The 13,044-nt window shown below is 38.9% G+C and overlaps 1 protein-coding gene across 4 annotated transcripts in view; it reads left to right on the top strand.

Moving 5' to 3' along the window:
• Nucleotides 1-13,044, top strand: part of AGPAT4 (1-acylglycerol-3-phosphate O-acyltransferase 4) — a 69,149-nt gene that overhangs the window by 19,616 nt on the left and 36,489 nt on the right. Inside the window, exon 1 of one of the 4 annotated variants that reach the window (XM_074537351.1) lies at nucleotides 948-1,134. The exons of the other annotated variants lie outside the window; for them this stretch is intronic. Coding sequence (XP_074393452.1) covers nucleotides 963-1,134 — 172 coding nt within the window. The 5' untranslated portion in view covers nucleotides 948-962. Of the gene's footprint in view, nucleotides 1-947; nucleotides 1,135-13,044 lie in introns of those variants that run through there. 4 annotated transcript variants of the gene reach the window in all.

Below are 13,044 nucleotides of genomic sequence, written 5' to 3'. Positions count from 1 at the left end.
TGAAGCCTGTTCATTGACTGCAGCAAAAACAAGATGGAAACTGGTTCTTCTTATAACTGAACTTCCTAGAAACAGAACCAGAGGAAATTGAGAACTACTTCAAGTTTCATCATCTTGTCTGACTGTTACTACACAGTAAAGCTAATTCCTTCTGTGTACAACTATAGGTTTTGCAGTGAGGACTGAATATGTGAACAAGGCTTTCTGGTAGTATTAGGGCCATGCTAATCCTCAGTCCTTTGTTTCTTGGAGTTTAGAGGAGCCCTCAGCTATTTTATTTGTTTGTATGGAGATAGTGCTGAGGCAGGGGGGAGAATTCTTGCGTCTGGTGCAGTTAAGTAGTTGGGAAGGGCTGGGAAGCAAGAGGTACCCAGAGAAGTAGGTCTTTCTTCTTCCTTCACTTCTGTTTACAACCGTCTTATGCTGCGGAGGAAGCAGCCTGCTATTGTCAAAGTATGGCACAGTGCCCTTGACACAGTCCTATAGTATTTTATTTATAAAGCAACCTGAGTTATGCTTGTCAATGTTGATATAGTGAAGAGTTTTCATAGGACACTTAGGACTGCTTTCTTAGCCTCTCTGAAATGTTGTTTTGAGTAATCTGTGCAAAATGTATTTTTCTCAAGAGTTCTTGTCTACATAAGCCTTTGTTATCTTAGTTCCACACTCCACGTCCATACGAAGCCACTGATGAAGGTTATGGAAAGTTTACAACTAGTGGGGGGGAAAATCGGAGACCAGATTTTATAGTCTTGCAAAGGGAAGATGTTGATTTGAACTGTTAAAAAACTAGACCATCTCCTTAGCCTTCTCTTTTCTCTCAAGCCAAGCTGTGGCAATAAATGTGGAAATAGAGTGTACTAAGAAAATGCCCATGTTAATTTTAATGTAGATAAACTCTAGAAGAAATAAACTTTAGTGGAAATCATCTACCCTGAAGTGTCATCTACTCTAATTCATTAATGTCTTCCTTCAGCCTATTTTCTAATACCCTTCTATACCTGTTTTGTACTTACGACAGCGCTTCTAGTTTTCTGAACAATTCTCCATTGAGACCAAACCTTGACTTTCTCTGCTTTAATTTGGAAAGACAGAAGGAGCAATCACTGCACCAGATTTTCCATTCTTTTGCTGGTAGAGTAAGATAAAATATGTAATGTGTGTGTGTGTGTTTGCCATATCCATCACAGCTTGGACTTTTTTTCCAGATTGTGTTTGTGGAATTGCATTAATTGCTATGAGTAAGTCCTCTACAGTGCCTAGCATATGCCTCCATATTTTCCCTACCGTCATTAACCTACTGTATGAACTGATAACATTTCAGTCCTTCTCATTTTGTGCCCCTTGCAGGTGTTGTTACTCAGTTTTCGTAGGTGTTCAAGTTTTGTCAGTGAGCTTGAATAGATCACACAAGACTGTGCTGATTGCAGGCATGCTGTGTGAGTGTGGTGAAGGTGTGTTTGAATGACACCTGTGCATGACCTTTACCAGAGTTCCTAGTTCAGCCTGCAAGGGATGTGATCTGTTTTGCTCAGCTCTCAGTTCAGGAGAAAGGGACTGCTTTCTGTGAAAATGAATGTGAAAAAAACTTTTGATAGTGATGCTTTCTACACAAGACTAGTAAAAAGCTAGAGAGGCATTTAGTCTGATCTTTAATGAAAAGGGCATCTTCACTGTCACTGATACTATTTTGTTATTGCTGGAGCCTTTGTAGAGGTCACTTGTCTTCATTTTCCTTTTGGTTTTTTTTGCATCAGATTCCTGAAGAAGTGTGATGCTGATAGTCTGCAGACTGGAAAGAGAGGTGGCAGGGAAGCAGTCAGTGAACTGCATTCTGTTTGGTGTCTAGCATCACAAATAACAAAAATTATAGCCCATTTTGTTAAACATTAGATCTGGCCAGCAAGCTTCATAGATTCTTGAACTGGGGTAAATTTTGAAGTGTTTACCCAAAAGTATTTCTATCTGATACAGCGTAACTCAGGAACATGATATCTAATGATCTATGACAGCACAGAATCTGAAGTCATTCTGGTGCTACAGTTGTTTATTCATTAAGGGTGAATATCACAATCAAAAGATCATTTCATATTTGTAGAAACCCCATTTAAGCTATAGGCCTTATTTTATTGCTGAAATGATACTGGAACTGAAGGATAGTCCCTTGATGATGTGGAAACATGCAAAGAAGCAGAGTAGCTCAGTCATCAGCAGTTACAAGCAAGTAGAAACTAGCAGTAATCCAGCCCTCTCCAGGGAAGCGCAGTACCTCCACAGGAAGGACTGCTGTGGGAACTCTGAATTCTCCTGTGTTCAGTCAGGGAAGGGATCTGCTGCTGGAATGTCCAAGTGAGGTGCATTGTCTTGTCTCATTTGCTGTTGGTTTGCTGCATCCTCTACCCCCTCCCACTCCCTTTTGGGCAATGTGCACCCCTGGAAGTGTATGTCCAAGTGATTCTTCCTCATCCAAAATCATAGTCACATACCAGCAAGTTTTCATGGGGTAGGTTTTCAGGCTCATCCTGTAACAAGAATTGCTGCAGCTGGGCTAGTGAAAGTTATCTGGTATCTGACTACTTTTTGCAGGAGGATTTCCATGCCAGTAGGAACCAATATGTTCTTTCAGCAGATACTTGAGGTTTTTCAGTGTGACACTTTAGATGAAGGAGCTTCTGAGTGCACATGCTTGGCACTCTCTGTGGCTAGATGTTTGTTTCCTGCTGTCTGCTTGCAACCTTCAGATTAAGGCTTCTTACTTAAGGATTGTATTGTTTTCTCACTTCTGAGACTGTTGCTGAATTTCCTATACATCCATCTTGGAGTAGTATATGCTTAAACATGTTTCATCCAACACCATATTCAGAAGGAGGAATCCTTTAACTGTGAGTAAGAAGCCAAATAAAAATGTGTGCAAAAAATTGTTTTCATCTGCTTGATTTCAGAAAGACAGTTATCTGTTTTCCAGACCCACTTTGTTCCTTGCCAAAATATCATTTGAAACAAAATGTGGAAGCAGAAAGAGATTACAATGCAATTGTTTGTGTACAGATTGTTTTGCTCTTCAGTTACCACACTTTTATTTGTACATTACTTCTATGTGCTTTTTCTTAAGCAAATTGCTCTAGTGTCAATAACTAACATTTCTTTTCTCTTGTGATTCTAAGTTCACTTAGCTGTGTTTCTAAATTGAATCTCCTGTATATGGCATCTCCAGGTGTGGGCTTTCTTTGAGAGTAAAGTTTTCTTTCCGTAAATCTCCTAATACATGAGAGATTTTTCGTTGTACTTAAATTTTGTACTGCTCTTATGCTGTACTTATATGACCCTGTTTAAATGATCCCCAGATCAATATGTACTGCTAATGAAAGGTTTTGATGAATGAATGACTCTATTTGCCTGTGTTAGGAAATATAAATAGCGATTGTACCAACTCAGTTTCTTGATAGCACTTCTAAAGAAGCTTACCCTTGTGTTTTGGAAAACTGCAGCTGGGAGGCTTTGGTCAGGAGCTCTCATTAATACAGCCTTGCTGCTGTAAAGGAGCTACTCCTGTCCTCATGGATTTTCTCCTTTTTCCTAGGAGTGTCATACCATTCTCTGACATTTTCCTGGTATTTCCCTTTGCCAATAGAGCATCTCTTCTAAAGATGTGCAATGTGCTAATCCACTGCAGTTTGCTGAGGACTCTAAACTGGAAATCTAACTATAGAAAACTAAGGAATCTGTTACTTCCTCTAAACTCATATAATTTATTTCTAAGGCCTATATGAGAGACTTTTGCTATTCTTTGTACAAAGACAAAAAATAGAGAAAGAGATGTTAAGCTTGCAGTATTCAGAAAAATGCTTGCATTGTATGGATTGGGTTATATTTTTACCCACCAAAATATATCAATTATAACTTTATAATTTGAGCATGTATTTTCTTTAGTGCTCATGAAAGGAGGGAGATACAGGCAAAATAGCTGACATACCTCTTTATGTTTATGTACTTAAATTATCTAGTTTAAAATTGAGACCATAGTGCATTTTCCTTTTAGTAGTACAGTGTATTTTCATAATTATTTTTGAATAAAAAGAGTTCAGAAAATTTCTGCTTGGATTAAAAGTTACCATGAAGCTTGTCTCTCCTATGTCTTCACAGGCTCTTCATTAATTTATGCTTAAAATTCAGGGTTTCTTGAAAGGGGATTTAAATTTCTCTGGTTGCACAGTGATAGCTTGTAGCTTCTTTTTGGTACATGCAGTTGTCAGGTGAGAATTCAAAAAACTTGAATGGCATATCCATGAATCTTTGAGATGCTGTAGATTTCTTCATGTGGAAATCAAATGATGGTTGAGAAACAGATAATTTTGCAAGTGCAGGTGAGCAGAACAGCAAACAATGTCCCAGAAGCAGCCCAAGCTGCATGGGTTACATTGTTGTATTTAGTGACTTAATATTTTTGGGAAAGAGCTGTCCTATGGTGTTTCTCAGTGTATGTGCCAGGTAAATAAGTCTTTGAAAAGTTATTTTTCTGTATTGGAAAGGTGGAGATGGGAAGTGGACCTCTTTTAAGAGCAGTGGTATGCTAAGTTCCTCCTGTGTTGCATAGGAAATTGGAGTGCCATAGGAATCTTCAGGACTGTTTTTCATAGGTGGTTCCTGTGAACAGTATTAGAAAGTGGAAAATAATGTTGACTACTTTATCCTAAATAGTGTGGCAATGATAATGCTGTCATTGACCTGCATATAGAGCTAGGATGCTGGAGTCTCTCCTTTATTTCCAACTTGTGTCATTTTCATGCTGGACAAAACTCCTGTAATCATGATTGCATTTTTAAGCAAGGAAGACTTAAAAAAGGAAGAGGAAGGTTGTCTGCTTCCATATATGAGCAGTGCCTGTTGCAGGTGGGTACTTCTATAGGATGTTTTTCCTTGAGATGAAAAACAAATGCTAGTAGCAGTAACCTCTGAGACTAGCTTGTCTGTCTGGGAGGGTGCCATTGCTGATGACTGGTGTTGTGTTTGGAGGGGCATTCCTACTGCTCCCTTCACTGCTTCCTTAGCCCTTCAACAAGGAGCTTTGTGCTGACCTTTGTGGGCTGTCCAGGTTGGATAGAGCAGCAGGAGGAAATGCCTGGCTGATTGTTATCTGTGCTGACTGAGCCTGTTACCAAGCCAGGAGCTGCTGGTTTGTTGAAAAGTGGGAGTACTGCTAAATTCCTTGGGGAAGAAGGATAAGAGGAGCCTTCAGATGTGAGACAAATATCTCTGACACGTGGCTGTTAAATAATTAATTTTCCCAAGGGGTTTGAAAAGAGCATTTCAAAACACTGACTATTGCAGATTTGTATGTGTGTTAAACCCATTGTACTTGTGAGGCTGGCTTTGTTCCACACGCTGTGTAACTTGGAGAGAAGAAGCTGTTTTGTAGGCAGATTGTGTCAGGATAAAAGACAGACAAAAGCTGTGAAATTAAGTGTTTGAAGTATGCACCTATTTTTTGTTTTCTTCTGAAGGGATGGTTGCTTTATAACTTGAAGCATGGAGATAGCTAAAATGAACAGTGGCTAAAGAAGTGAACAAAACTTGTTTCTCCACTCCTAGCTCAGAACTGCACTAGAGAAAGAAGGATCACTTGCAAGTTTTTTCAAGAATGCATATGCTGACTTAAAATTTCTTGCTCACCTGAAGAAATACTGGATTTTACATTTCATATATGTTAGGGTAGAAGGAGAATCTGTTTGATTAAACTTGGATGATGTTTATGTGTTTTGAGAGGGAAGGCAGTGTGGGAATGGGAACTGGAGTGAAGCTAAGAAGTGAGGTGTGGTGTGCCAAACACCTGCAGTAACTGGAAGGGTCCTGTGAAGGCTTGTGCCCAGATCAAATGCTGGGTCAGACACTGGAAACATGCCTTAATTTACATGTTTTAACCACAAGTTTTTGGTTCCTATTATGGTACCTATGAGGAAAGCCCACTCTGGCTTTCTGTATACCTTGAAGACTTGTGCATTTAACATCTTGCATTAAGTCTGATTCTGATCTTGATTCTCAAAGCTATTTCAGTTTGGCTGCATTACAGGAATGCTGTCTTGGCCGTATTAAACTGTTTATTTTGTTTTGTGCGTTTCATCTTAGAAACCACTGATGACAGCCCATCAAAAAGGGTGAATCCCCTTCTTATCAATAGTGTTCTTTTGTGTTAATTTTATAAGAAAATCAAATGGATCTTCGTCATGGAGCTGAGACGCAGCAAGCACCAGAACTATCACTGTATAATACAGTCATAATATTTTAATAAAGCAGCATATTTTTCACTTAGTACATTAGCCACTTTATGCACATATATATACAGGTTTTAATTCTACCACTAAGCAAGCACTGAGATGAAATTGCTAGGAAGATCAAAGCACAGATAAACTTCAGCTTTCTAGTAGGTGTGATGAGTCTGATCCTTGTTTTGTGTAACTCAGCATGGTATTAACAGTAACTAGACCACAGACAAAGATTATTTTTATGCCAGTTGAGAATCTGGCCATATTAAGTAAATGTCAGTGTGTGTTTGAGGGAAATAAAGAAAAGTGGAGGGGAAAAGAAATCTGTACACCATCAGTCATTGGTTTGGTTTGGTTTTTAACAGTGCAATATATTTGGTCTCTCTCCTTATCTGTGATTTTTGTCTTGAAGTTATGTTGACAAATTAGTAAGTGTTGGGCAGAGTTGATTTATTACCACTTTAAAGTGAAAGCTTTGTTCGTGCTTTATTATTCAAAATGACACACTTTATGAAGTGTTCCTTTAGCATATCCTTCTAGTCACAGGCTGCCTCTGTGTAGTGCATTCCTTGAGCAATTACCTGTGAGCTCCTCTTTCAGCAACCTGTGTGTGCCCTGTGCTCTGTGAAAGAACACTGCCTTGTGTGCTTACCTGAAGGCTGGTTCTGTGCCCTGCATACCCTGCCTTAGCTCTCTGCATCTGAGGGGTGACCAGTGGGCTCTGGCCAGTCTAGGGCTCCCTCTGTCCCCCCTCCCAGGAATGGGAATGGCCATTGAAATGCTCCTTCCTGTCCACATTCCTTGTTGGGTCAGCTTTTTGATAAATGGCCAACTCTGATTTGCAAAAATGAAGCGTATTTTAAAACAGCATTTTGAATCTTCTTTTAGATTTATTTTTTCTTTGCTGTTCAGCTGTTTTTTTTCTTCACTAAGAGTAGAGAGAGGCTTGCTCTTCAGATTTGATGCTGGATCCTCAGTAGAAGAAGCTCTACTCTTTCTCTTCAAGAGTATGTATCTCTTGAATAAAGTTTATAAATCAAAGTCTTCAATGTTGAACCTTGAAATCTGCTCACTTGCCCACTGCTTTACTATGTCAGGGAGTGATCTGATATGCTGGAGCATCTAGATTTGGAAGACTTAGTTGAGTTTTTCCTTGTGGAAGCCTCCATGCAAGCTTTGTCCCACAGAGGCAAGCTGTTGGAAAAACCTGTACATGACATGTAGCTGAAGCTAGAAGCTTGGCTCACAAGCTTCTCAGTCACACCCTTGGCAGTCAGAAAAAAGCTGAAAGGAGTGTTGCTCACAGCAGCCTAGGACATGGGTGATTTCTGTCCTTCAGCTGAACAAGCTGATGTTTCTTTCACTACAATTGCATTACTTGGCAATTCCACTTGGAGAAAGATTTGAACTGGTAGAAATTTTCAAGTAACGAGCCCTAAATTAGACAGGACCTCATGGCTCTTCCTGTTCCTTTTTCTTAGTTCTACTGTGGTGCAAGATGTTGCAAAGACATTAATCAGCAGTATTCATACCAGAGGAGGTTCTTGTCTAAGTCTTCAAATACAGCTCAGTAAACTCAAATAAATACTAAATAGTGTTTATTTGCTTTGGCTTTCTTCTTTCCAGCTTTTTAGGCAAGACTTCAGAGGAGGTCCAAATGGCCTGCACAGAACCACAAAGACCTCTGGCACAGTGCCACCTGGCAGCCTAAAATGTGCTGTCTGCACTTGATAGGTCTGATAGAGCTGATGCTGTTACTGTGCTTCTCTTAACTTTGCATGTCTGAAATCCTGTGAGAAGTCTGGATGTCCTTCAAGAAGAGTTGTTCCTAAAAATCTGTAGGTCTTCCTTAGTAAAGAGGAGGTGTGAGCCTGCATGAGTTAAAGCTGAGTGTTCTGATCCATGGTAAATCAGTAGTGTGTATGGCCTGAAAGGTGGGAAGCCCCTGTTGTTTTGCAAGCTGGTAAATGCCACATCTAAGTGGGTGAGTCACATGGATCCTGCATGTCTTTCATTTTGAGAAAGCTGAGGCCACGAAGGTGGTAAAGGTAATTCAGAAAGGAATAAAGCTAAATTCAAGGAAATAATGGACTTGCAATTGGCTGTGGTTTTTTTTTCCTGAGAATCCACTACAGTTTTGATCAGTCTGTAATGGGGTAATATTTTGCTACCTGGTATACTTTATGTAATATTGTATGCCCTTGTTAAATCTTGAAAAGTTTCCTTCTTTTCTTTTGCTGTGGTGACAGAAATACTCATTATAAAGTTGACAGAAATATCAGTAGTGCATATGCATATGATTTTATGATACTTCTCTACTCCTGACATGTGCATGACTAGGTATGACAGGTCTTTCTTTTACTACTGCTACGAGTCACATTGTGCCTTTTAAACTGTTTCTCCTGTACCAACCTGAAATGGTATGTCTGGCTGCTACTCCTCATAATTTGCAAAGCACTGAATAGGAAAATGGCCTGGGTTACTAGAGAAGAGGAGCCTGACTTTTCTAACTTCCAGAGGTTCTCTTTCTGGAAAATGAATAGATGAGGATAAACACGGAGCTCGTTGATGATTCAAGATTTCAATGGACCGTGTAAGCTAAACCTCTGTTTTCTGGGACAATTATTCAACACAAATAGTTCTAAGAGTACAACACTGTTGCTTGCACCAGATATAAAAAAACAAAACACTTATTACCTCTTTGTGCAGAATTTTCGCAGTTATACTGGGCCTCCGAGACTACATAGCAGGAAGATGGTAATGCTTTTTTTTTTTTTTTTTTTTTTCTGAATACCCTTTCAGTTCGAGCAGTGAGAGGTTAAAGAAGCAAATGGCTCATTTGCATCCTCATCTGCTGGAGCACATGATCTACAGGCTGTCTGAGCAGGTTGTGATGTTCCAGCAGTGGATTAGTTTTGTAAAAGCTTTGAGGAAAGACAAATGCAAACACAATCAAACTAAATGTGAATTGAGAGGCTCTAATGTCCTTAAGTGTGGTGTAATATTGTTGTTGCTTTGGATATATGTTTGTCTTAACAGAAATTGCACTTTCTCATGTGTGTTATATTCTTCAGTGAGAAAAATTGGAGATTTTCATATATATTTAGATATTTTCAATCATCTTGAAGTGTTACAGGCTGCACCTAGGACAAAAATCACCACTTGATACTTGATAGGTATATTTGATCTGTAGTACTTTATTTTTAATTCATGAAAGCCATTTGTTTGATTTGTAGTTTCTGACCTTATTGTCCCTTTAAAGAACATTTTGTGAAAGTCACTGATAGGGATTAAGAATCTAAAATAAGCACTGGGACATAGTTCTTGTCTCTCAAGACCTCACGTGATGAGATGCTGTAAGATTACAGGCAGGGAGAGGGAATTCATAGAATGCAAGTGAAAAATGAATAATAGTTTTGTTCTGAACAGTGTTCTCAGTGATAGGGGTTCTGTGGTTATTCACCATTAATTCTGATTATATAATACAGGAGCTTTGTCAATTTTTTCTTCCATTATTGAAATTCAGGTAGAATATCTTGTGCAGAAGAAGGCTAAGTAGAAGTTATATGCCTTGACTTGAGTCTAAAAATTAATTGTTTTAATATTAATGCTATTAATATAACAAATATAATTATAATTTGCTATTAATATCATTAATAGCATTTTATATCTGGAAATATGTTGATATTTCTCCTGAGTGCACCAATTGTCTAAAATCAAAATCCAGATTTAAATGTTACTGGAAAAGTATAGAAACCTTGGAAGCCATTAGCCCTGGTTTTCTTGTTCTGCCATTCTGCAGACACCATAGTTCCTTCTTTTTATGTGTTTTCACCTCTATGAAATGTAATTCTTGATAACTAGTGGCTTTATTTAAAAGTACTGCAGATTTTCTTAGGATTTAATTTACCTTTTGTTGAGTTTCCTAATTCACTTTTCCTGTTTGTGCTGAAGATTGCTTGCTTTGCCAGCTCATAGTTTTTTTCTATCATCAGTCATTTTTCTCAGAGATAAACTCATGTCAGTTCTTGTTGGTAGCTGAAAATGCAGGTTAAATGTGATGATGGCAGGGATTTAGAGCATCAAAATAATGGGATTTTTCTCTTGTTCTGAAATGCTTTCCTTCTAAAGCCCGAATTTTTCATTTTTCATTTCAAACTAAGGAGGATAAATTTGTATATATAGACATAAAGGCTGTTGCAAGAGTATGTGCAAGAAGGAGAAAGATTGTGTGAGAATAAGTCTTTTTAACTAAATACATGAGTTAAACATGATTCACTTGAGTCAAATAACTCCCCTAATGCATATGGCAAAATAAACCCAGTCACATGAGTGTGTGTGCTTTTGTTCTGAATGAAAGCATGAGACCTGAGTGTGGACAATGCTGATCACCCTATAATTAAGGATTCATGTCAAAGAAGTCAATCATGATTGAATAAATAGAAGTCAAGACTGACATCTATTAGCTTGGTTCGTGTTTGCTTATTTGGATACTCAAATTTTGAGGTCCTGGCCTCCTGGCAGGTGATTTTCAGCAGAGAACTCCCTTGGGAAAGGTTTCTGTCTGGTGCTACCCTGCTTAAACAGAAGCCTTTGCTGATTGCTGCAAGATACTGTCTTCCCCTAGGTCCACAGAATACTCATTGCAGCCTGGGGTAGCAGAGTGTTTCTCAGTCTGCAGTGTTTCTCAAGCACTGATGGAAGAGAGGAGAGAGGTCTGTAAGGCAGTCTGTTTGGAAAAATCTGACTTTCTTTCCTAGTTGCAGAGAATAGGACTAGAAAGGAGTTAGTGAGCCATTGAATTTCTAGCAGTGGTATAATATAGTGTTTTTAAGATGATTCTTACTCAATTTACAAAGCTGCTATGCATTTTTATCTGACAGAGTAATCAGAACAATCTTCAGAATATTGGATGCCTGTAATTTCAGTCACTTTAGACATGGATGTTCTTCAGCTAGTGGTATTTAGCTTAAATTGTTCTTGTTCTGTACTGTTAACTCTCCTTATTCATAAACCGTATTTGTGGGGAGCCCACCCAGTCCTCTTCTAGCATTTGTTTTAAAGCTCCAGTGAGCCAAACTTTTCTGCTTTTGGGTGATCCTGATAGACCTGGTCTGCATCTGCTTTGTTTCAGTGCTTCCTTCCTGGGCATGGATGTCTGGTACTGGTGTGCATGCCTAGAGATTCTCTCAGTAGTGCAATGCCCAATTCCCTTCTCTCCAGGAGCAAACATCCTTTGCCATTGATTTCAGTCTTAGGACTGCATAATATGAATGGAGCAGAAATGTTCAGTGGCAAAATAATGTTCCCAGATAATTCTGTCATTTCCAAATTATGAGGCTCTGTTTTTATTAATTCTGCAAGATTATTACATCGGCAAGAAGCAGCGATGCATCCCATGAAAACTAATTCCATTTATGTTACCTTACCTCTCAAGGTCATCTGAGTCTTAAATTCTATTCTGACTTTGTATCATCCACAAAGTTTATTAATAGGAATTTCTTTCATTGTACTCTGTGAATGGCTTAACATTGCCTAGCAGTGGTAGATTTGAAGTCCTTTTTTTTTTCCTGGCCTTTCTGGCATCAACAAAATGCTTGAAAAGAAATGGTAGAAACTTGAATACCTGATGGCGAGTACTTTTTTATTTGGTGTTTTATGAGACCAGATTTGTAACCACTTTGTACTTACTAGATTTGATTTTTTGATTCTGTCATTTAAAGATGGTACTTACTTAAGCTCAATGTAGGTCACCCTGCCTTCATTTAAGCTTCTGGTTTGGGATTTAGACAGCAGCATGCCACCCTAACGGTACAAATGAGAACTGGAGTAACATTGTATGTACTGTTCTTTTAAGCTTCATTGCTTCAGCATTTCCATCAGTGGGACACAGAAGTTACCCCAGGGTAAGGCATGATGTGGGGTCATATTTAATGAGGGCTTGACAGGAGAGGGATGTGTGATGGATCAGGTGATGTTTTGCTTTGTCCTACATTAGTCTATGTGCCTGAATAAGAAAATTGTTTATCTCTTTAGAAAGCTGTTGCTGTGCAAGCCCCAGCTAATCAGATAAGGGCTGTCAAATGCTGCATTACTGATCACTGCAGAACATTTATTAACACCTTATTTTAAGTTTTTTCACCTACAAGTTTCTTCTCTCAGCACTCATCTCTTCTCCCTATCTGTGCTTGTACAGATGAATGTCCCAGGCTTCCTGGTTTATGTACATCAAATACTGAATAATTTATTAAAAAACATCATCTAATATTCATGGAACCTGACACCAGCTGCTGCTCACTGAGATAAGATGCTTCCTTCTGCTAAGGACAGAGCGGAAATTTTCATGCTATTTCTTACCCAGAAAATCTGTTTTGTAGTGCAGGCCTCACATAGCAGTTGTGACATAAACACTCAAGAGTATAATTCTTCAGAGTTCCTTCTTCATCCTCACAATCCACCTCAGAAGAACATACTGTTGGTGTGCATGTGTCATGGGTTGAGTCTGTCCAGGTGTCAGGCACCTACCAAAGCCTCTCACTCTTTCCCCTCTGCAGCTGGACAGAGAAGAGAAAATTAAACAAAGTGGTCATGAGTTAAGAAGCAAGAGAGAGATCACTCATTAAATACCATCACAGGCAAAACAGCTCAACTTAGAGATATTAAGTGAATTTATTGCTAACAAAGCCAGAACAGGATGATGAGAAGTAAAAGAAGCCCTTAAAAACACTTTCTCCCACCCTTCCCTCCTTCCCAGACCTACCTCCTACCCCAGGGACAGAAGGAG

Source organism: Zonotrichia albicollis, chromosome 3, assembly GCF_047830755.1.
Source record: "Zonotrichia albicollis isolate bZonAlb1 chromosome 3, bZonAlb1.hap1, whole genome shotgun sequence".
NCBI lineage: Eukaryota > Metazoa > Chordata > Aves > Passeriformes > Passerellidae > Zonotrichia > Zonotrichia albicollis.
Note: the sequence above shows the minus strand (reverse complement) of the source record. Positions and strands in the feature narration are given on the sequence as shown.